Genomic DNA, 26,932 nt, shown 5'->3' on the forward strand with positions numbered 1-26,932 from the left:
ATAAACTATAGTAAAACAACACGTCAAACAGAATTAGGAAAATGATCTCTGCGATCTGGAATGCAGGAATGAAGAAAAGGGCGCTCTTTTATTATCAGCTGTTTCCTGGCCATGGCGTCTTGTCATTGTGTGTTGTGTAAATGTAAACAATCAGATACGAGTCACTTTTAAAAGATGATGAAAGCAGCTCGTCAAAAAAAAAAATCAGATACAGTCACAAAATCGGAATTGACCATCAAGATCTGCAGTGTAAATAAAGCCAGAGAAATGAACGAGTGTGGTTTGTACAGGTGGTTTGCCAAGCCCACTTACCTGTGTGAGACACACTCAGAATTGCATAATGTTTTGAGTTTGTCGTTTCATATTTTACAGAGTAGTTTTACTCTTTGCATCATACTACAAAAAACAATTACCGCTTGAGCAAAGTGATTGACTCACTCAAAGTGAGTGTATGAGGGCGGGACAGAAAATTTGACATTCTCTTTCTTCTGGCTGTCGTTATCAGTCTCACACAATTTTTTTTCCTTTTTCTGAAACTCTCGATAACACCAGCGTGGAGTTGTTTTATATTATTTTAGCAAATAGTATTGTTAAAAATATATTTGTTGTACTCTCCCATTCACTGCGCTCTAAATTTACCAACTATGACGACTTCTGCTGCTGAGAAACCTGAAAATGTGAAAAGGGTCCATTTAATGGAAACACTGCTTTATTCCTAAACATAGCCTCATTCTGAAAATGTAGCCCTATATACAATTCTGGAGATCGCGAATTATATAGCCAGAAGTATGTATGACTGCATTTCATCTTTAAAACGAACGATATGGAGCGGTATGACAGCATTCCTTTTCATGCTCACTAGCTGACTGCTTACCTCCATATGGATGGCTTTTCCGCTGTTACCAGTTTAACCAGTGGCTTGCCGCGGACGTCAGCGGACTTGTGACAAAAAGAGGAGTTGTCCACGATGACGAGGTTCGAGTCCAGCGAAGAACGGTTAGAAAAAGACAAAAATAGAGACCAAAAGCTAAAACAAACAAGTAAATATCAAGATGAGAATGTGGTAAAATCTGAAAAAGTGGTAAAAATGAGGCGAAGGCTTGTCTTGTTCTGGATTGCTTTTTTTTTTTTGGACTATCGGTTGGGTTTAGGGAAGTGGGTGAGCGGGTCAATTGGTGCTTTTGAAAACTGTATTGGATGAGATTAGGGAAGTAGAAGGGTGGGTAGTGGCGAATTTAGGCATGAGCAATATGGGAAGTCGCCCAGGGCAGCATCTCGCTTGAGGCGGTATGGAGACACAATCCTTCCACAACCCCACCAACAACCCCCGACCCCTAAAACCTCTTTTTCGCTTTTGTCATTGAAAGCCCTGCCAACAATCACAACCCCACCCTCCTCTTCACTTTCGCCCCTGACCCTCCATACCCTCCCCTCCCACTCATAGCTTTTTACCTTAGCTCCCACTTTTTACCTTAGCTACCTTGAACTCCTGCCAACAACCCCCAATCCCACCCCCCTCTTCACTTTCGTTCACGACCCTCCATACCCTCACACACCACACATTTGGGTCACTCAAGCAGTCAGCCACTCAGTCACTCTCCCCAACCGCTCTTCACTTTCGTCCGGACTTCACCCATAACCCCACCTCCACCCCCACCCCTTTCTTCACTTTTGTCCGCACTTCACTTTCTCCCACGACAGCCCCCCTACCACCATGCTTTTCACTTTTGTCTGCAACATCCCCTCCCTCAAGCCTCCTACTCTACACTTTTTTCCTCGACAACCCCCCCCCAATACCTCCGCTTTTCACTTTCGTCTGTGTAAGGGCGGCATGAACACCGTGAGGTTTAGAGAATCAGTTAAGCTTACGAAGGTACTGAGTCAGACAGTCACTGGTGGTATACGTAAGAACAGCAGGCGCGAATGACACCCGCGAAAGAAATTTAAGACCTAAAAAAACAGCGGCCTCTGGTGGCATAAAGGAGAACAGCAGGCGCAAAAGGCACTTGCGAGAGAAATCTGAAAATCTTAGACAGCGGCCTCTGGTAGATTCTCTAAAACAAAAACTGCTAAATAAAAAAAAAACTTACCTCCTGGGACATAATACAGAGGTACGTTTTCAGAATGAGCCTGGGTTGGTTTATTCACAAATGTTTTATGTGATAATTCAGTTTCAATTTCACTAATTCGCATCTATGGACTGAAACAAAGCTAATTTAATGAGTTACTTTTAAAAGTTGCATTCCCCGTCACTAGTAGTGGGTGTGAGAGAAGCTGTAGGTCGAGGAGGGAGGGAGGAAAACTCTTGACAGTATCAGCGCCAATGGCTGAATGCTGAACGCTCGGCTGGGCCCATCAGTCCTTCTGCTGCTCTACGCTGGCCACAGCACACGGGGCTAATTGGGCCTTAACTGTCACTCCGCATCTTCTCAAGCAGCTTCCCAGGGGTCGACCCACACATACTCTCACACACACACACACACACACACACACACACACACACACAGCAGCTCCTCGCGCCACAGCTTTAGTCATCATAAACTCATCGAGTGCATTCACACCTCCTGCTAATCACAGATACACATGACCGACACACACACACGCACATGCGCACAAGAGCACACACAGACATATACACACATGCACACACACAGACACACACATGCACTCACACACACGTACATATATACATAAACACACATATACATGCAAACAAACACACCTGCACATACACACTCACACACGACACAAACACAGACACAAAATACACACACACACAAACTGATACACACACAAACACACACACACACACACACAAATACATGCACACAGACACACACAGGCAGATAGACACACATAAATATGCACACACAGACACACACACATACAGACACACACAGACACGCACACACACAGAGAAACACACATGTGCAGACACACACACACACACACAGACACACACATGTGCAGACACAAACATACACACACAAAGCCACACACACTTACAGACGCACAGACACATGCACATGGACACACACAGAGACACACACACACGTGCATACACACGCACACACACACACACACACACACACACACACACACACACACATACACACATACAGACACCCACACACATATAGACACACACGTGCCTGTGTGCACACACATGCATACACACATGCACAAACATGCACAGACAGACATGCACACGTACAAACACACACACACATACAGACACGCGCACACACACATGGAGGAAGGCATTGATCTTGATTATTGCTGCTTTCTCATATTCACAGAAGCACATCACTGACACACACGCAGACAGACACACACACACACACACGTACACACACACACATCTCTGGCTGATTTAAGGCGTATATTGTCAGTATTTAAAACACTGCAGTCTGCACGGCTGATACTGTGGCTTTACTGTGGGTTTGGTTTGTAAGCTGTCACTGATTTAAATGTGATGAACACTGGAACACACTGAGTGGATGAATAAAATCACACCAGTAAATGTATTTATAGTTGGCTAATAATAAAGTGGTTTAATGTGTTCAGTATGGTTGCTAGGCAGTTGCTAAGATGTCAGGTTTGTAAAACTGTGTGCATTTATGTCAGAAACTGTGCTAAATTCCCCTAAATTGTCGGCGTACATGCGTTAACCACTGTTTCTTTCACAAAAACGTGCATATTATTTCCATATATATTTAAATTTGTGGGGCGTCACGGTGGCGCGGTGGGAGCCTCGTATGGGTCAGCTGCCGTTTCTGTGTGGAGTTTGCATGTTCTCTCTGCATTCGCATGGGTTTCCTCCTGGTGCTCCGGTTTCCCCCTTAAGTCCAAAGACATGCGCCATAGGTGAATTGAATAAGCTAAATTGGCCATAGTGTATGTCTGTGAATGATGTATGTGTATGAACTTATCCCAGTACTGGGTTGTAGCTTTAAGGGCATCTGTAGGCATATGTATGATAAACATATGCTGGGTAAGTTGGTGGTTCATTGCGCTGTGGCGACCCCTGATAAATAAAGGCACTAAGCCGAAGGAAAATGATTGATGATTGATGATTAATGAATGATCTATAATAACAATTAAAACAACAAAAAAGACAAAACAAAATTACCAAAAAAAACCACGAATGAAACTGAAATAAAATAAATAAAAGCCAATAAGTCAAAATATTATATGATATGACTAAAAATATTAATAAAATAAGCAGTAATACAAATATATATTTTAAAATCAAAACAAAAATGACAAAAGACTTAAATGAAAAATGAAAGTGTATTAAAAATGAACAGTATCATTTTTACACCTAAAACTAATAACATTAGTAATAAAAATAAAGCATAAATATAAGAAATTACCTAATTAAGATAAAATGTACATGAAACATTAATAATACCACTTAAAACAAAAAACCTAAATATAAAAAACTTAAAAGGAAACTGAAACCAAGAGCCAATATGTCAAAATATAATATAATATGACTAAAAATATTTATAAAATAAGCAACAATACAAATATATTTTAAAAAATAAAACTGCAAATAAATTACAAAAAATATTAAAATAAATAATATTAAAATTCAATATTATTTTTGTATTATTAAAATTAGTACATCAATATTTATGAATAAATAAATTACAAAAATAATCCAAATGGAAACTGAATCAAAAATAAAATAAAAATAAATAAGTCAAAATGTAATATCACATGACTAAAATATTAAAAATAACTACAAATAAATCAAATTAGTAATAAAAATATAACAAAATATTTTTTAAATTAAAAAAATTTAAATAAATCTACATAAATAAATAGAAAATATAATAACAATTTAAACAACAACAACAAAAAATCACAAAATAACAGAAACTAAAAACAAAAAATAAATAAACAAAAGCCAATAAGTCAAACATGATATGACATGACAAAAAATATTAATAAAATAAGCAATAATACAAATATAGTTTTTAAAAATCAAAGCTAAACTGCACAAAAATAAAAAACTTTTTTTATTTAAGAAAATAATTGTAATAAAAATATAACATTCGTTCATGCATTTATTGTCTTTTTGACTTAGTCCCTTTTGAATCAGGGTCGCCACAGCGGAATGAACTGCCAACTTATCCAGCATATGTTTTATTTAGTGGATGCCCTTCCAGCTGCCACCCATCACTGGGAAACATCCATTCACACTCATTCACCCATACACTAAAGACAATTTCGCTTACCTAATTCCTTGTGTTTAGACTTGTGGGGGTAACAACATGGGGAGAACATCCAAACTCACAGTAATACCAACTGACCCAGCCGAGGCTCAAACCAATGACCTTCTTGCTGTGAGGTGACAGTGCTACCCACTGCAACACCATGCAGCCCCCCAAAATATAACAAAAATATTTGTATAAAATAAAATGTAATTTACATAAATTAACTGAAAATGGATAATAATAAGTAAAATAAACACAAAAATGATAAAAAATAAAAATGATACAAAAATAAAACAAAACGAAAGCCAATAAGTCGAAATATGATTAATTCTACAGTGAACAAAAGGAAATCTAAGGTGTTTCCACAGTTTCTTTATTTTTCCAGCCGCTTGCTTGGGTTTGTAGGTCATTTCTAAACAGACTCAGATAAGATGGTAAGTTTCCACATTAATATTGCATTCAGTTGTGCAGTCATGAGTGCTTGTTTCACGTTCTAACAAGCGGTTCACTTGGATGGGTCATCTGAAATTACAATCAAAAGCAACCGTTTTTATAATAAAACCTCTTAACCCTGATCCCATTTACACTCAAAGCATCATGAAACGTTATTCTCAGGTGGTGCTGGGAAGGATTGTGTTAATTTGTAGCATTATTGAAGCTGTAGACTCGTATTGGAGCGTCCTGTTCTCAAGAACAGTCTGTTTCACAGCCGACCACCGAAGCCACTTCCCATTATACAGTGCCACAGCCTAATATTGGCACTGTTGGAATATATGAATGTCTTGTTCCTTCATTCATTCATACATTTTCCTTCGGCTTAGTTCCTTATATATCAGGGGTCGCCACGGAGGAAGGAACCACCAACACCAGCGGCCAGTACGGACAATTTAGGGGGGGGGGGGGGGTATAAGTCTCTGATGCTCCTTTTTAAAGTTTCAGCTAAAAATACCAAACAAGTATTGTTTCATGACTCTTTGCTCCTTTGAGGCTTTGATCGAGAGATCTGTGCGGGACTAGATTTTGAATCCCGCACCCGCCAGGTTTTAGTCCGAACCCAACACAAACGCTCCCGCTTATGTTCAGCATTCATTCAGTGGATTATATATAATTATTCTGAAATTATCACTATAATTTTATTTATTTAATTATATGTTTAATTGGTTGTCTTGATAAAAAGATTCATGATAAGAAAGACTAAAAATAAAATTTCTTTTACTATTTTATTATTATTTTATTTTATTTTAATTTGTTTTATTTTATTATTTTTTTATTTTAATTAATTATTTTACGATTTTATTTTATGATTTTATTTTATTATTTTATTTTTAAAACCAGCTGCCATAGATATCCCCATTATAAACTGACACAAAAATTAATAGTAAAATTCATATTTTATATATGTAACGCCGGGGGTGACACACACAACTGGAGGTAAGATCCACAATGGGTTCAGATCATTTTGGAAGGGCACTTTCTATCCAAGACTAAAGAGGGCATGTGCACTGCACAGGTTGAGCCCTATGTGTGCAAGTGTCTGGACCCACCTATTATGCCCCTTTTTACAAGATGTAAAATAAGTCTCTGATGCTCCTATTTAAAGTTTCAGCTAAAAATTCCAAACAAGTATTGTTTCATGACTCTTTGCTCCTTTGAGGCTTTATTCGAGAGATCTGTGCGGGACTAAATTTTAAATCCCGCACCCGCCAGGTTTTAGTCCAAACCCAACACAAACGCTCCCGCTTATGTTCAGCATTCGTTGTCCCGCTGCCCGACCTTCTCCGTTTTCTACCCGCTGCGCCCATTCCCGCTTATGGGCGGGGGAGAACAAAACCATAAACCACCCAGCTATACAGAGTCCAGACAGCCTATAACACGCTGTCTGTATGAACACACACACACAGCACCAAGCAAGTGACACACACAGACAGCCACATCACGCTCTCTCTCATTCACACACACACAGACAGCAACAAACAAGCTAAACGCAGCATCACGCTGTCTCATTCACACACATACATACACATGCTCGCTCGCTCAGGAGTCGGGAGCGAAATTGTTAGACCACCTGCTCCCGTCCAAAAATACACCAGTTACCGACCTCTCCCGCATTTTGTTCGGAAATTTATTCCCACGCTAAAAGAAATCTGGCTGAGTCCAGCGGCTCCCACGGTACAGCCGAGGGAATGCAGACCTCTGCTTTGATCCTAATTGTGCAATTTTGGTGACTGCCGCTTTAAATTCAAATGAGATTGTGTTCTTTTCAAAAGAGGGCGGAGCTACAAATGACTGTGTGTCAGCATTTCGGCAGATTCAAATCTCTAATAGCGGTCAGCTGCTTCTCACTCAGGGCTGACCATGCTAATGAGGGAGAGTTGGTCACTAGTGGGCGGGGCTTTCTCCTACTGATGACATGTACAAAGGGAGAATGTCAGTCAAAGTGTTTTTATCAAGTGCGATTATAAAAACATATAATTAATATAGGCTGGCTATACTCACACACTGCTGCCACACCCCCCCCTCATAAAAGGGATTCATATGTAATACGTCTTTTTTAAATGAGTATCCCAAAGGTACACGGATGGTCTAATTAGCATATCAGGAATTAATTGGTAAAACATTTATGAAATTTTATTCAAATTTGTCTTTGCTCATCTTTACCATGGATACTAATGTTAGTGGACACAGTATAACACATGCCTTCTGTAAGCCTGAGAGACAGGGCAGCAAATGAGAATGACTGAGGTGGTTTTACTGTTAAAGCACCGGTACAAAACAAGAGCACTAACTCAGAGCTGAGTGTTAATACACACACACATACACACACACACAGCGAGACAGAGCCAATGTGCTGGCAGTCGCTCACACCGTAACACTCCAAAACTGCTGGATCAGCATTTGTGTGTTAGTCGCGGTAATGAAGGCTCCTCGGACGCAGCTTCTGAACTCTAGATCTTTTTGATGTACAAAAAGTTCTCCTACGCCTATAATAGATGACTGGATACGGTATTATCATGGTGTTATTTGAATTTAATTGAATTTCAGTGTAAATATCATGGCTTGTGGATAAAAATGACCTTTTTAAGGCCATGCTTCATATGTAAAGTATTTGAGTTTCTGTATTATGGTGCAGTTTTGTAAGGATTGGACTGAATAAAATACTTCAAATGCTTCATCCTTTATTCAAATCATTCAGATCTTAGTGGTCAAGCATGTGTTTGCACAATAAAAATAAATAATTATTATAGAATATGTATAGAGTTGAACTAAATTATTATACGTCCTTTGAATGTTTTTCTTTTTCAAATATTTGTCAAATGATGTTTAACAGAGCACGGAATTTTTCACAGTATTTCCTATAATGTTTTTTCTTCTGTAGAAAGTCTTATTTGTTTTATTTCGGCTATAATAAAAGCAGTTCTTAATTTTTTTTCATAGAAATATTTTTAGTAAATAGTAATCATTTAGTTTGAATCATAGTGGATTATATATAATTATTATGAAATTATCACTATAATTTAATTATTTATTTAATTATTTGTTTAATTGGTTGTCTTGATAAAAAGATTCATGATAAGAAAGACTAAAAATACAATTTGTTTTATTATTTTATTTTATTATTATTTATTTTATTTAAATTTTTTTATTATTATTTATTTTAATTAATTATTTTATTTTATTTTATTATTTTATTTTAAAACCAGCTGCCATAGATATTCCCATGATAAACTGACACAAACATTAATAGTAAAATTTGTATTTTATATATTTCATTTATTTAAATTTGTTGCCAAAGAGGATTAAACAACTCAAACATCAATACTAAAGCTTTTTTGTACTATTTATTCTTTATTTATTTTTAATTTAATTTTAATTAATTTTGGAGTATTTTTTAAATTTGATTTTAATTTATTGTATTTTATAATTTTATTTAATTTTATTGTATTATTATTTTATTAAATTTTATTTATTATTTTATTTTATTAATATTTTATTTTAATTTGCTATTTTATTTTATTATTTTTTTTTATTTTAAAACCAGCTGCCATAGATATTTGCATGATAAAATGACACAAACCTTTCGGCTTTTTAAATTTATTAGTCCCTTTAATAATCTGTGGTCACCACAGCGAAATAAACCGCCTTTTTTGGTACTATTTATTCTTTATCTATTTTTTATTTAATTTAAATTAATTTAAGTGAATTCTTATTTTATTTTATTTTATTTTAGCTGCCATATATATTTCAGTTATTTAAATTGGTTGCCAAAGAAGATTCAACTACTCAAACATAATTTATTTTACTATTTATTCTTTATTTATTTTTTATTTAATTAAAATTTATTTGAGTGTTTTTTTTAAATCAGCTGCCATAGAAGTTTGCATGATAAACTGACACAAACATTAATATTAAAACTGATATTTCAGTTTTATTTTCATTTGTTGCCAGAGGATTAAACAACTCAAACATCAATACTATTTTTACTATTTTATTTTACTCCTAATTTAATTTAATTTAATTTAATTTAATTTAATTTAATTTAATTTAATTTAATTTAATTTAATTTAATTTAATTTAATTTAATTTAATTTAATAATATTTTATTTAATTCAGCAACAGAGGTTAAAATGAGCTAAAACAACTCAAAAATCAATATTAAAATAATTTCTTGTGCCATTTTAGTCTATATGTTCCTCAATGTTCCTCAGCGCACATTTTAACACTGCCGGTGCGACTCTAGCTGCCCATCGCTCGGTGTGTGTTAATGTTTCAGCACTTCAGCAGAAAACCTGTTTAAAAATAATTTTGTGTTTGAGCGAGCGGTCAAACATGCTTTCCACAGATGGCAATATAAGTCTCTTCATAATTCATATGCTAACGGAAGATGTCAAGGGAATCGTATCTTCAGATGGCAAGTGAAAGATGTGCACAGGGGAAGAGAAGTGGGCGGCAAATGCTTTCACCTGTCAGGAGCTTCTGAGAGTTTTATTCGGCCCATTCACAACTCACAGTCACTAAGCTTTAAATGCAAAACAGCTGCAATCACCATAACGCTTTTCGTGCAAAATCAAGCTTATTTACATTTATATAAGGAAGTGCGTGTAAAGAGGTTAACAGTATGACAGTCAAGTAAATTAAGTAATTTGATTAAAATAAAAATATGTGTAAGATTGAAAAAACAAAAACAAAAATAGTTATTTAGAAATAGCATGTCTTGTATATAGGACATGTCTTGTATGAGACACAGAAATAGGGCATTTTTAAAGCAAGCAAAAAAAAAAAAAAAATATATATATATATATATATATATATATATATATATATATATATATATATATATATATATATATATATATATATATATATATATATATATATATATATATATATATATATATATATATATAAATATTTGTAAAATATTTTTTTTAATTTGTAATTTTTTTATTGTTACCATTATATTTTTTTTATTAATTTAATTTTATTATTTTTAAGTTTATTTTTATTTTATTTTATTTTATTTTATTTTATTTTATTTTATTTTATTTTATTTTATTTTATTTTATTTTATTTTATTTTATTTTATTTTATTTTATTTTATTTATTTTTAATCTGTCTGGGCCAGAAAAATTGTGCTATGGTGGATGTGTTACCTTCCTGCGAGTTAACAATAATGTGTTGCACATTCATGCAGCTAAAACTTAAAAAAGATCAAAATAATATTTTTTTTATTGTCTAACTGATACCTTTAATCATTAAAAAACTCCCTCTTTTAGTTAACGGTTAATCAGCCATTATGAGCATCTCTATTTCCTAAATGATGTTCAGCAGAGCAAGGAATTTTTCACAGAATTTCTTCAATATTTTTTTCTTCTGGAGAATATCTAAGCGTGCTTTCACACCTGAATCGATTCCGTTGTTCTGAAACAGAGATTACAATTGTTACATTGTTGCTCTTTGCTCTTGGTGCTGTTCGCTTTCACACTGCAAAGTTTCTAACCGGACCAAAAGAGCTAAAACAAGTCACGTGTGAGTAAACTCTCCTCACATTGGTTTGAGTCCCGCTCAGCTGTCAGGGTGGTCATTTGGTGGTGTTTGACAAGGTGCATGCGACGTGTCTGAAAAGCGAGGAGGGATGCGGTGGGAAGGGGGGAGAAGGGAGCGCAACGTATTTGAGGACCGGTAGGGAGCCGAGACCACCTCATGCAAGCGATCTCTGAGCGATTGTTTTGGCACGGATCCAAGCACGATTGGTGGTTTCACATATGCCAAACGAACCGCGCTTACTGGGCAAACGAGACAGGTTCCGAAACAAAAGTCTAGGTGTGAAAGCACTCTTATTTTGTTTTATTTCGGCTAGAATAAAAGCAGTTTTAATTTTTTAAAAGCCCTTTTAAGGCCTCTTTTAGCTATATTTGTCTACGATAACTTGCCTAATTACCCTAACCTGCCTAGTTAGCCTAATTAACCTAGTTAAGCTTTTAAATGTCACTTTAAGGTGAATACTATCTTGAAGAATATCTAGTCAAATAGTATGTGCTGTCATCATGGCAAAGATAAAATAAATCAGCTACTAGAAATGAGTTATTAAACCTAGCCATTAGAAATGTGCTGATAATTGACGCTCCTCCATACCTTGCTAATCTTGTTCATATCACCACACCTTCTCGAACACTCTTCTTCTTCCGTTCACCTCACTGTTCCCTCTGTCCGCCTTGTCACCATGGGGAGAGCAGATCCTTCAGCCACTCTGCTCCTCAGCTTTGGAATTCACTTCCTCCCAATCTCCGTAATTTAAACTCTCTTTCACAATGTAAATCTAAACTCAAAACACATCTGTTTAGAACAGCTTATTCACTTAAACCCGACTGCATTTTTAGTACAAGTTTAATACAATTTTGTATTGTACTCTATTGACTTTTATTGTGTTTTTATTTAAACTGATTGTTCTAGCTGTCCTGTACGCTGACCTTGAGTGTCATGAATGGCGCCTTTAAATAAAATGCATTATTATTATTATTATTATAAAAAAATCTTCTCTCTGGTAAACAGAAATTGGGCAAAACATTTACAGCAGGGCTAATAATTCAGGAGGGCTAATAATTCTGACTTCAGCTGTATTTGGGAAGTGCTCTTGACAGTTGCATTTATCAATCACCGTCTCCATCTTTATAAATTGTAAAATGGTCAAAGGTGTGCTTTGGCTGATGGTATCTCAGTCTTGTGTTGTCCTTTGCTTTAATCAGATTTCTCTGTGGTGTCAGCAAGGCTCGGCCATCACTCGGCTCTCTGAAGCCTGTAATCTTGTTACTGCTCTGGCACACAGGGAGGAGGCAGCGCCATATGAAATCTTTATTACCCCCCTACTCCACATTTTATCCAGCCGCTGCCTTCTGCATATTCACTCATTAGGTTGGACATTGTGTGATGTTCCTTATTGCTGTCTCTGCAGAATGAAAACGCTCGCCTTTCATGGACTGTTTTTGGAAGTTCATGGCTTGAGGCTACGACTGCAAAAACTCTCTCTCTCTCTCTCTCTCTCTCTCTCTCTCTCTCTCTCCAATTCAATTTATTTATTAATTTTGCTTTGGCTTAGTCTCTATTTCAAAGATCGCCACAACGGAATGAACCGCCAACTATTCCTGCATATGTCTTACGCTGTTAATGCCCTTCCAGCTGCAACCCAGTGCTAGGAAATTACCACAATTTCAGGAAAGGTGTGTATGTGTGAACAGGCCCTTTTTGAAAATACCGGTAAATTCTTTCCAGCTATTTTCCAGAAAGAGAAGTTGTAACATTACCGGTAATTTCCCAGAATGCTGCTCTGTGTAAACGCAGAAGGAAGATTGCGGGAAAGAGCGTGTGCACGTCTAGAATGTGCTGACGTGAAACATCTACTCCAGCCAATCAGAACAGTCAGACGCATTCACGTCCATGCGGTTTATGAAAATAAAAGCCTTTGAATATTTTTCCAGACACATTTAGCTGCTGGATGTTTGTCAGATAACGTTTAGGTTCCTTCTTAATGTCAACTGTGTAAATAATTATTGATAACATGCTTATGATAAGCCGTTGTTTGTTTACCTTCAAGCTTTGCTTCCTTCAGTTGCTTGACGCGTCGCGTGTGCCCGTGAAGAAGCCGGTGAGCGCCAACACACAGATATCATGTACATCTCGACATGTGAAAGTGTTTCTCTATATGTTTTCATCGAAGTTGTTCACAATACTGATCCATCCACATAGTTTGTGATGTAATCAAATGTTGACAAATACAAGCGCAGCCATTTAGAGCTCATTTCTGGTTAATGATGTCAGAATTTGCTGCTATTTTGGAATGGAATGCTCTTTTCTGGAAAAATTTCGTAACGTACTCGCCTGTGTAACAGCACTTTTTTTAATTTGCCGTTTTTGTAAATACTAAATAAAGCTCAGATTTGATAGACGAGCACCACAGAACCATCAAGATTATTACACTGTTGAAGTCTGTGAGAAACTCACACCTGAGCAATGCATGTGTCATGATTACCAGCGATCTAACCACCAGACATGGTAAACATTCATTCTCACATGAACTACAAATCTGCCATGTTATAGACTACATAAAGGTAGTTCTTTAAAGGTAGTTGTAAAAAATACACTAATACACTTTAGTATGGTTCAAAACCTTTTTACTATAAATTACTATTATATTTTTGTTTAATTACTGGTGTGTGTGACCATGCATTGCTTTGAAACAGTAGAATGTATGTAATCGTAAATGAAATGTATGTAATATGTAAATGACTAATCTCTTGGCATACACTTTACTAACCCATGAGGGTGTTTGAACCTTTGAATCAAAATTCGAAGCAGTCACGTGGGTATTTTCCACCTGGGGATACACATCCAGAGGTCCTCAGATTATGCGGAGTCACTGATTGGATCCAAGACCAATGATGTGATGATCCCAAGGTTTCCATAATCCTGGACCAGGCCGTGTCCTGAGCAGCTGCTGAGCCGGTCATGGAGAAGTGGAGAACATGGGACTGATTCCATGACTGAACTTAAACAATAATAACTGAACTACTCTGTTCTAATTACTATGACCATTTATGTGAAGCTGCTTTGACACAATATACATTGTAAAAGCGCTATACAAATAAAGCTCAATTGAATTGAATATAGGCGAAAATGAAGCTTCAGACTTCACTGATCACGTGATGATGGCAAAATGAATCAAGCTCCGGTACACTGCTTCACTGTGAGATGTAGCGTTTTTTTGATACATGCTTAGAAGCCTCGGCACACAATGTCACATCACTACTGTTTATGCTGGTATTTCACCCCTGTCTGATTGCCCAGGTAAAAATAAAGTGCACTAAAATGCACTTTTTTAAAGTATACTTAGTACACTTTTCAGTAATGTACTAAAAGTTCTCTATTTTCGCACACTAATTTTGTACTTAATGTACTAAAAGATAGTATTAAGTATATTTTAGGATAAACTTAATACCATCTAAGTGTACTCAACTGTGCTATTTTGAGACGCCCTGAAATTGAACTAAAATGTGCTTTTAACATACTATATCTGTATTTTAAAAAATATGTTTAGTTACAACTAGAAATACACTTGAACCCTACTTTTAAACATTTAAATATATTTATGACTAATATAAAGCATAATAGTAATATATTAAAAGAATATACAAATTGTAAAAAAAAAAGTGTGCTAAATACTGTATTAAAAAGTATTTTGGGATAATGTACTTCTACTACAATACATTACAAACAGATTTTTAATAAAGTCAATTTAATGTAAACTTAAAATTACCACACTCAAAATCAAGTGAAGTGTTAGTGATAATAATGCATTCATATTAAGTGTACTTAAGTACAACTTTTGGGAAAATGTACTTCTACTACAATACATTACTAATAGATTTTTTATATATTAACTTATTTTAAACTTAGGATTAGTATGTAAACTGCACTGCAAAAAATGCTTTTCTTACTTGGATTTTTTGTCTTGTTTCTAGTCCAAATATCTTACAATTCCTAAATTAAGAAGCATTTTCTAGACAAGAAAAACATATAGTCTTGTTTTCAGAAATAATATGCCAAAAATAGCTGAGTTTTTCCTTTAAACAAGCAAAATAATCTGCCAATGGGGTAAGCAAAATAATCTTACGACAAAAGAAAAAACAAGATTAATTTGTTTACCCCATTGGCAGATTATTTTGCTTGTTTTAAGGAAAAACTCACTTATTATTGGCATTTTATTTCTCAAAACAAGACAATATGTTTTGCTTGTCTAGAAAATGCTTCTTGATATATAAAGTTTTAGATATTTAGACTAGAAACAAGACAAAAAATCTAAGCAAGAAAAGCATTTTTTTGCGTACTAAAAATCAACTAATGTTTAAAGCATTTAAAGCACACTTTTGAAAAACACACTAATAAAACTCTTTTGGATGTTTTTTTCTGTAGTGTACTTTATTGTAGTACACTAAACATTTATTTAAATATTACTGGTATTTAGTATACTTTTGTCAAGTGTACTAAAGTCCTACTGAAGTATAAACATACTTTTAATTAGTATATTTATAGTGTAAAACCATCAAACTTTTATTTGACACAAAAAAATAACAATGTACTAAAAATGTATTTGCGGGTATTTAAGTGTATTTTAAATGCATTTAATTATATATTTTTTTCACCTGGGTGACCATTCTCATAATAAAGCTGCATTTTGAACTACCCCGGTTTGCATAGCATCCTGACGCAGCAGCATGTGACTTCATTCTCCATATGAGTCATCTTTAAGCTGCCATCACCAAATAATCCTTTTTATATAAAGTATTAAATACATTTCAGTTGTTCATTGCTATGATACATATCTAATTTTTAGTTATATTTCATTTTTATGTTTGTATTGTTTGAGTTTCTATCAAAATCTAATTCAATCCCATGCCAACAGCTCCTTTTAAAATAATACTCCCAGGAAAAAACATGTCATGTTCAATACTTATTTTCCCCGCTGTATATACCAAATTGTACCAAAAACCGTGTCTCTACAACCAAGATATGAACTGAACCGTGAGCAATCGGGACCATTGCACCCCTAGTTTCTACCCTAATGTGAGCCATTAAGCATCAGGACATGCATGAGTCTGGGATGAGCGTAGGCAGCTGAGGGATTCTGGGATGTGCACCATGATGTCCTGATGCATTGTGCATTCTATAATGGATAGACACGAGGAGGAGTGTACAGAAGTAAGTCGTACAGTATGTAGGTTACTTGAGAGAGGCAAATGCAAAGGCCTGTATGGCTGGAGGGGATGGACCACGTGGACCGTGGCATCTGACTGCTAAATGAATCTAGGGGCTCGCCGGCGTGTTGATGCCACAAGCACACAGCAGATGAGTTTGCCAGACTTTAAATATTACATCAAAAACCGACGCTTTGCTATTTCAGGCCTCCGCTAAAAGTGTATTGATTGGAGAAATTGCTTTTAGATGGAAGGAAAAGCGCTGTCGTGAATGTTTGCTTGTCTAGTCGCTGTTTTGTGTGTTTGGGTTTGTTTGTTATATTGTGGGTAATATTTCTTTATGTTTTTGATAGTTTTTAAAGGGGACTAAATCAGGGTGGTTGTGGCTCCTTAAAAGGTCTTAAAGGGCAGCTAGGTTACTCCTTATTTTAGATTTATTATGAAACACTTATTTCAGTGTTTTGCGTCTCCAGAATGTGTATGTAAAGTTTCAGCTCAAAACACCCGTCGGATTTTTCATTATACCTTTTAAAAGATTCTACTTTATACATTTTTCCCCCACACGTGACTACCGGGACATGTTACTACGCGAAGCTGACAATCAATTCTGTAGACGGGGTGACCACACTTCTACGTCAAGTTGCGATCGGTCTGAAAACCGCTCCAATTGGTCCACCGTTTTTATGATGTTTAATTGAGAAAAAAAGCACTGGGTGTTTATTTCACCCCAAGATGACGGTCTCTACACTATACCTACACATATTCCTGTCCAAACAGCTTGAAAAGTAGATTTTTCACCATAGGTGCCCTTTAAAGTTTTCTTTATAAAAGGCCTTGAATTCAGATTAGATGAGCCTTAAAGGGCATCGATGATGCAAAATCAACTTCTGGAAGCTGTTTGGACAGAAGTGTGTAGATTTAGTGTGTCCACTGTCATATGAGTGACTAAGTGATATAAACACAACAAGCCTCTTTTTGTAAAAAAAATCCCTGACGTTAAAATAGGATCCAAATCTCACTGATTTTAAGACCCACTGGACGGTAAATCTTGTTTATTTGGTACAGTAGCATAATAGCAGTGTGTATAGCTGTATACAGTTGAAGAATTATTAGCCCCCCTGTTTATTTTTTAAATCAGGGTGGTTGTGGGTCCTTAAAAGGTCTTAAAGGGCACCTAGGTTACTCCTTATTTCAGATTTATTATGAAACACTTATTTCAGTGTTTTGCGTCTCCAGAATGTGTATGTAAAGTTTCAGCTCAAAACACCTGTCGGATTTTTCATTATACCTTTTACAAGATTCTACTTTATACATTTTTCCCCCACACGTGACTACCGGGACAGGTTACTACGCGAAGCTGTCAATCAATTCTGTGGGCGGGGGGACCACACTCCTACGTCAAGTTGCGATCGGTCTGAAAACCGCTCCAATTGGTCCACCGTTTTTATGATGTTTAATTGAAAAAAAAAGCACTGGGTGTTTATTTCACCCCAACATGACGGTCTATACACTATACCTACACATATTCCTGTCCAAACAGCTTGAAAAGTCGATTTTTCACCATAGGTGCCCTTTAAAGTTTTCTTTATAAAAGGCCTTGAATTCAGATTAGATGAGCCTTAAAAGGCATCGCTGATGCAAAATCAACTTCTGGAAGCTGTTTGGACAGAAGTGTGTAGATTTAGTGTGTCCACTGTCATATGAGTCACTAAGTGATATAAACACAACAAGCCTCTTTTTGTAAAAAAAAATCCCTGACGTTAAAATAGGATCCAGATCACACTGATTTTAAGACCCACTGGATGGTAAATCTTGTTTATTTTGTACAGTAGCCTAATAGATATAGCAGTGTGTATAGCTGTAGTTGAAGAATTATTAGCCCCCCTGTTTATTTTTTTTCACAATTTCTATTTAACAGAGAAAAGAGTTTATCAACAAATTTCTCTACAGAATAGTTTTAATAACTTTTTTCTAATAACTGACTTATTTTATGAAGTTTAAAGGCTTAACTATGTTAATTTGGTTAACTAGGCAGGTTAGGGTAATTAGGCAAGTTATTGTATAATGTTAATGTGCTTTTTCTGTGGACAATCGAAAAAAATATTGCTTAAAGGGGCTAATCATTTTGTCTTTAAAATAGTGTTTAAAAAAATTAAAAACTGCTTTTATTATAGCCGAAATAAAACAAATAAGACTTTCCCCAGAAGAAGAAATATTATCAGACATACTGTGAAAATTGTTCATACCTTGGTCTGTTCAACATTATTTGGGAAATAATAAAGACTGCAACTGTATGTGTGTGTGTGTGTGTGTGTGTGTGTGTGTGTGTGTGTGTGTGTGTGTGTGTGTACTGCGAACTTTGTAATGGCATTCATGTGTGACTCATCATTTCAGAAAGGCTTGAATAAACTCCACCACAAATAAATCAAATAAGCTCAACCCAGGATCATTCTGAAAACGTAGTCCCGTGGACGTTTCTGGAGACCGCGAAATACGTCCCGGTAGGTAGTATGTCTGCATTTCATTTTTTTTAAGCTAACGATAAGAGGCAATATGACGCTGTTCCCTTTCGCGCTTATCTCCGTGTGGAGGGCTTTCCCGTCGCAACCAGTTTGTCTGGTCAGCTTATGGTGTACGTCGGCAGACTTCAGATGCAGAGAGGAGGTGTTGGCCACGGCACCGGGTTCGAGCCCGGGGAAGCACGGTTTCACAAATCAGGTAAGACAAAAACAGAATCCAAAAAATAAAGTGAACGAGTTCATAACAGGGTGAATATGTGGTGAAATCCGAAAACGTGGTAAAAAATCAGACGAGGGCATTTCTTTTTCTGGACGGCTTTTCTAAATTGTTAGTTGGGTTTAGGGAAGTGAGTGGGCGGGCGGGTCAATTGGGAGAATTGGTTGGGTTTAGAGAAGGAGGAGGGTGGGTCAGCCGATTGGCCGGTCGCACAGTCAATCAATCAGTCAGTCAGACAGCGGCCTCTGGTGGTTTCACGCGAGAACAGCACGGCCGCGAACGGCACTCGCAAGAGACATTTGAGATACAAAAAAGCGCACACAGCGGCCTCTCGCAGATTCGTGAAAACAAAAACTGCAAAAATACGTACCTCCCGGAACATATTTCACGGCCTCCTGAAACGTCCACGGCACTACGTTTTCAGAATGAGCCTGGGTTGAATAAGCTTACTTGATATTTTTGAGGAATAAACTGGATCTCTTCTTCATCAGAGTGTGTCTCTGTCACTTGTGCTGTCTATCTGACGTAACACGTTAGAAACAAACACACATGTGGAAACGATGGGAAGCAGCTTAAAGTTGACTCAACTTAAAATTGTAAAATTGTAACTTGCTGCACAGCTATTTTGACTCAACTTTTAACCCAAGTACTGTAGTCAACTCAAAAGCTGTGCACCAATATTCTAAGTTAATTCAACTTTTTCTACATACTTGTTAAACTATGCAGACACCCCATAAATGACTAGAGGCTTTAGAGTTCTGGATAAAGTGAGTTACTCCCTAAATAAAACCTGTCTAGGAAAATCCAGAGCTTCTCATTGTTCCACATATCAGCTCATCTTCTGCCTTCGCATACATTAGTCCTAACACATATTAATTATGAATAAAAATAAGTTCTGACAAAGTCCAATGAAGAGTAACCTGTCATGGCAGATTACATTGAAATCAAATATTTAACTGCATCTTATAGGCTTTCTTTTCTGGATGTTGTGTTGTAGATTGAAAGGATCATGACTTTAATTGCTGGCATTGAGATCCCAGAGGAACGTCAGCCTGCACTGGAAGGTAAATATATGAGGGAGACGGGGAAAAAATGACATGCTTTTCAAAATCAATACAACCAGTCTGTGGATGTAACGTATGGATTTTAAAGCTGCTTGGTATTTGAACTTAGTACCACCCAAAAGAGAAAATTCTTCTTGTACTAATCTTCATGTCATTACAGTGTCATTTCAAAGAAAATTGAAATGTTTTTAGCTGTATATTAAGAATGTCATTGGGGTTTCAGTGGTTTTCAGACCTCAAAACTGTATAATCTTATGTGTTTTGCAGAATAAATACAGGTCACATAAAGGAATTTACAGTATTTTTCAAGTGCTAATTATTGTTGTAGATTTTATAAATGCTGTTGGGTTTGCTTTTATTTTTAGTTAAGGTTTTTGAAATTGTGTATTTTTTTAAATGCTAGCTTTACTAATCTTAGTACTTTTATTTAAGTTATTTGTATGTTTTAAATATTGTTTCAGCTTAATTTTTTTATTTATTATTTTGAATTTTTTAACATTATAAATTTGTATTTTTTTAACTTTTATTTTGAGGGTTGTAATTTTGTAATTAGCTTTGAATGATATTTGTTTATTAATTTTTTTACATTTTTTATTTTTTGTTTATTTATCTATCTATCTATTTATTTATTTATTTATTTTTTTGTTTGTTTGTTTATTTATTATTTTTAACTGTATTGCTTCAATTTATTTAATTTTAATTTTAATCAAGTTTAAGATTAGTTTTTACATTTAATTTTTACTTATTTTTAGTTGAATCAAAAATCAGAATTTATAATAGATGTTTTAAATAGTTGTGACAGATGTTTTCTTTGGAGAACACTGTAGGGTGGAATATTAACATTGAAACTCAACATCTATGAAATGTCAGCAATAAACTGAAAAAAAACAGAAAAATTCTATAATATTAAGATGCTTAGAAAATAATTAGAAGCAGATTTTTGTTGTTTCTTTTTATGCAACCAAATAATTTTTTGATATTTTATTTTATTCATTTAACTTTATTTTATTTTATTTAAATTAGTTGACTTGATTTTATTTTAATTTTTAAGCAATATGTATTTAATAATGCATTTAAAATAATTTATTTTAGTTGACTTCATTTCATTTAAGCAAGATGTATTTAATAATGCATTTAAAATATTTTATTTTAGTTGACTTTATTTTATTTTATTTTATTTAAGCAAGATGTATTTAATAATGCATTTAAAATATTTTATTTTAGTTGACTTTATTTTATTTTATTTTATTTAAGTAATATGTATTTAATAATGCATTTAAAGTATTTTATTTTATTTAACTTTATTTTATTTTATTTAAACAATGTGGATTTAATAATGCATTTAAATTATTTTATTTTATTTAAGCAATATGTATTTAATAATCCATTTAAAATGTTTTATTTGACTTTATTTTATTTAAGCAATATGTATTTAATAATGCTTTTAAAATGTTTTATTTTATTTGACTTTATTTTATTGTATTTAAGCAATACATATTTAATAATGCATTTAAATTATATAGTAAGTAAGTAATGTGTATTTATATAGCGCATTTATCTTGTATGACCATGCATCCAAAGCAGTTCACAATCATGTGGGGGGCTCTCCACACCAACACCAGTGTGCAGCATCCACTTGGATGATGCGACGGCAGCCAAAGAACAATGGAGCCAATGCACTTATCACATTATATTATTTTGTTCATTTTATTTAAGCAATAGGTATTTAATAATGCATTAAAATATTTTATTTTATTTGACTTTATTTTATTTTATTAAAGCAATATGTATTTAATAATGCATTCAAATATTTTATTTTAATTTATTTTATTTTATTTCATTTAAGCATTAGGTATTTAGTAATGGATTTAAAAATATTTTATTTTATTTGACTATTTTATTCACGCAATGTGTTTAATAATCCATTTTAAATATTTTATTTTACTTAATTTTATTTTATTTTATTTAAGCATTAGGTATGTAGTAATGTGTTTAAAAATAATTTATTTTATTTTATTTGTCTTTATTTTATTTTGTTTAAGCAATAAGTATTTAATAATGCATTTACATTATTTTATTTTAATTTACTTTTATTTTATTTTGTTTTATTTTATTTCATTTTATTTGTTTTTATTTTATTTTATGTAAGCATAAGGTATTTAGTAATGCATTTAAAAATATTTTATTTTATTTTATTCCTGATTTAATATGCCTGTTTATAAACGTTATTTATTTGTTCATTGTACATGACTAAACAACAGTATATCCTCAAAGGGTTGCTTTCACAAAGCTTTGCCTCAGCTGAATCATCCCTCGAGTCAGAACTATTGCCGTCTTTAACAACCAGCGGTTTTCATCCTCAAGCACACGCTCTCACTTTTCACCCCAATTTGGTCTGTGTCTGATATTTTTGTACCTGATATTTTGACACAGACACCCTCCGGTACACAATGGGCGCCGAGGGCCTACTTTAAAGAGATGAGATCACGATCCATTTACTGTGGCCATCGCACCCATACTCAGTAATTAGGACTTAATATTCTTTTCTTCTTGAGTGGAGACTCCCAAGGTGGTTGCTATATATGGAGTGAGGGCACTATATTTTAATGGACTTTTCTAGGAGAGATACAATTATTTAGACATTTTACAGGAAAGAAACATCTTAAAGGATCAGACAGCTCTATTGTTCTGTCCTTAAAATCCTCATAGGAGTCAATGAGACACTTGTCAGGATGTTTGCAGTTGTTGGAGAAGAGAATGCTGTGTTTACTGAAAGATAGGATTTCATCACGTCTCAGATTCACAACACATTACTCTAGGCCATTATTAAAGCCTGCTTATTATTGGAAAAGTTAAAGAGCTCTTGAGAGGAGGTGCAAAATATTGAAGTCAGACAATATAGATTGTATATACACCATGTATATTGGTGGACTTAAAATGCAGAGAGGTGAAGAACGGTTCTAGAAAGCAGGTAAGACAAAAAATAAAGCCAAAAAATAAAATAAAATAAAACAATCAAGTAAATAACCGGGTGAGAATGTGGTAAAATATGAAAACGTGGTAAAAATCAGGCGAGGGCTTTTGTTTTTCTGGATTGCTTTTTAAAACACTGTTCGTTGGGTTTAGGGAAGTGGGCGGACGGGTCAATCTGTGCTTTTTAAAACACTATCGGTTGGGTTTTGGGAAGGAGGAGGGTGGGTCAGTTGATTGGTCAGTGGGTCAGTCGACAGCAGCCTCTGGTGAATTTACACAAGAACACCAGGCGCAAATGGCACTCACAAGAGAAATTTGAGATCTCACAAAGCGAACACAGCGGCCTCTGGTGGATTTACGTGACAACAGTAGGCACGAATAGCACTTGCAAAAGAAATTAGAGGTTTCAAAAAGTGCACACAGCGGCCTCTGGTGGATTCGCGGAAACAAAACTGGAAAAAATACACCTCCTGGGATGTATTTCGCGATCTTCAGAAATGTATATAAGGGTACATTTTCAGAATGAGCCTGGTTTGTCTGCATTGTTGTAAAATGTTGATTTTTGATTAAAGGTTGATAATAATTTGTATATATTTTAGAAATATTGTCATTTAAAGCAATAACAGATGTTTTCATTTGTTTTCTAATTGAAAATAATGGTTATTCCACTAAATGTTAGTGTCTTAAATCTTTTTAAGTTAACATCATGTTTGTATAAAAATTTATATAAACATGTCTGAAAACATGCACCTTATGGTTATTTAAAAAAAAACTGTAATTGATAATAATTACATTTCAGTTTAATAAAAAAAATCATCATTAGTTTTCAGGAGAAACAAAACAGACCTGAAACACAACATAAAATTAAGTCCATAGAAACTGAGAATTTTAAAGAGGTCTCTTAAGTTTTTCCATAGCTCTATACATATATGTGTGTTTAGTGAAATTTAGATAATGTTGCTGTGTAAATGAGTAATATAAAGGTAATATATATAGTACTGTTAGCTGTTTGTTGGTAAAGGGGGATGAGAACAGGGGCGCTCTTAAAGATTTTGGGGCCCTAAAAAGCAATTGCAGGTATGGAACCCTAGCATTGAAACTCAAAACATTCTCTTTCTACATAGATATTATTTTTCTCTGGGTCACAAACTAATTATGTACAGTTAATTAGCCATATTTGTGATTAGGAATAGAAGCAATGGTCAGCTATTCATAGAGGCCCCTGGTTTTGAATAGAGGTAATAACATTAAAATCTTAATGGTTATAGACTGATTTTACAACATATGATAGAAAATTAATAAAAAAGCTAAATGATTAATATAGGCTTCTTGGCATTAAATCGGGGCCCCCTAATTTCCCAGGACCCTAAGCAGCTGCTTAGCTCCCTTACTGGTTAAGTCCGCCTTTGAAAGAGTGGTAACATTTATGTCAAAAGGCAAACAATGAAAACCAAAAAGCAAAAATATAATTATTTATTCAACAAAATAATATATAGAAAATTATTAATATATGAAATAGAGAATAAAGTTAATAAATGAATGAAATAAATAGCGATTGTTGCCAAATAAAAATAAAAGAACAAAGCAAAACAGTCCAGCTATGTGTTCAAAACCAATCCAGGCTCTGTCACGGTACGGAATCAAAACAGGAACAAAAAACAGGTGTAGAATCCAAGTGCAGTTTTTAATGACGATTGTGCAGTGAAAGTGACAAAAACTACAAAAAGTACAAAGTAACAAACAAACGAGGACTCAAACAGTATAAAACTCGAACCAGACTTTGACAACTAAGACAAAATACAAAGCAGGATCAGGAACACATACCAATAAAGACGACAACGACCAACTGACAAACAAGGATGAATGACTGAATATATATAGTCCAGGTAATCAACGGAGAACGGAGACAGCTGTGGTTGCAAATCAGTGTAGATGACAGATGGGTGTGTGCGCTAAAGAATGTATGGAAATGTAGTTCTTAAGCCACTGTAGTTCGCTGGGAGTAGCTGGCGAACTACAGTGGCATCTTGTGGACAAACACAGTCATGACAGGCTCATTCTGATTACGTACTACTATATACATTTCTGGAGAGCACCAAATCCATCCCAGAAGCTACATTTTTGCAGTTTTTTATTTTTTGTAAATCTACCAGAGGCTGCTGTGTAGTCCTTTTGAGATCTCTAATTTTTCTCTTGCTGTTCTCACGTAAATCCACCAGAGAGCGCTGTCGACTGACTGACTGACTGACCGACTGAAACCAAACCAAGTGTTTTGAAAAGCAATCAACTGACCCACCCTCCTCCATCCCTAAACCCAACCGATAGTGTTTTAAAAAGCACAGATTGACCCATCCATCCACTTCCCTAAACCCAACGAACAGTGTTTAAAAAAGCAATCCAGAAAAACAAAAGCCCTGGCCTGATTTTTACCACATTTTCAGATTTTACCACATTCTCACCCTGTTATTTACTTGTTTATTTTATTTTTTTGGCTTCTGTTTTTGTCTTACCCGCTCTCTGGAACCGTTCGCCGAACTCAAACCCCATCATCACGGTCAACTCTGCATGTCAAGTTCGCCAATGTACACTGCGAGCCACTGGACAAACTGATAACAGCAGGAAAACCGTTTATACGGAGGTAAGCGGTCAATTGGAAATCGCAAAAGGAACAACGTCATACCGCCCCATAGCATTCATTTTAAAGACGAAATGCAGCCAAACGTACTTCTGGCTACATAATTCACGATCTCCAGAAATGTATATAGGGCTACGTTTTCAGAACGAGACTAGTAACTGACTAATCAAGATAAATTTAAAAATAAAGTCAAAACTAACTAAACTAAACTAACTGAAAGCAGAAATACAGTGGTGGTGATTACTCTTCTACTAACTAACTAACTAACTAACTAACTAACTAACTAACAAACCAATAAACTAACTGACATAAAACAGCTAACACAAATTAGAAGGAAATGAACAAATTCACAGCATTTTTGCCTCTGCCACAGCAACCGTAAACATGATTCATTTCAAAAACCATAGCAGCTTATTAAAGTACCCATGATAATCATGTCAAAATTCATTATAGAGGATTTGCTAAAATGGTTGGCTCCTTTTTGCCGAATTGTTAGCGATTTCCCTAATTTTGCTGGTCATTTTGCATTCGCTAAAAGAAGCACACTGATAGTTACACCTCCTTCAGAAGTGAGCATCCTTTTAAATGCGCTCATGTTTGGATGCACTTTACATCTGATTCAGTGTCAGCATGGATGTGAATAACGCTCTGGCAGGCTGACAGTTCGTATGATTTCCCCGGCTCTCAGCTGCATGCAGATATAATGCCCTACATGCATGCATGAAGCGGCACTCATGTGTGACACTGAATTAGACCACATCACGCTACAGAAAAAATGCGCTCGGCATCGTCTGCAGACGCGAATGCTACGGTTTGATCACGTCTGGCAAAACCTGAATTCTGACAATTGGACTCGGATGTGTCCAATATGTAGGTGGGCACGGGTGGGATTATGTTAAGTGCGGCATGTGCACGGTGCATTTCGCTGACTTAACGTTTAACATGCAGCTCCAGCAACCAGCCCCCCCCCCCCCCCCCCCCCCCGTCTCTCTCTCTTTCCGCACCGGTACAGTGACACATTCATGAATTTAATTCCTCTGATGATTTACCGTG

General features: G+C 35.1%; 1 protein-coding gene across 8 annotated transcripts in view; it reads left to right on the forward strand.

The window, feature by feature from the left end:
• The window catches only part of anks1ab (ankyrin repeat and sterile alpha motif domain containing 1Ab), an 80,482-nt gene that overhangs the window by 16,469 nt on the left and 37,081 nt on the right, over positions 1-26,932 (forward strand). For all 8 annotated transcript variants that reach the window (XM_073954740.1, XM_073954739.1, XM_073954742.1 and 5 more), the window contains one exon: positions 20,205-20,271. In XM_073954740.1, coding sequence (XP_073810841.1) covers positions 20,205-20,271 — 67 coding nt within the window. The remainder of the gene's footprint in view (positions 1-20,204; positions 20,272-26,932) is intronic.

This window comes from Danio rerio, chromosome 6 (assembly GCF_049306965.1).
Source record: "Danio rerio strain Tuebingen ecotype United States chromosome 6, GRCz12tu, whole genome shotgun sequence".
NCBI lineage: Eukaryota > Metazoa > Chordata > Actinopteri > Cypriniformes > Danionidae > Danio > Danio rerio.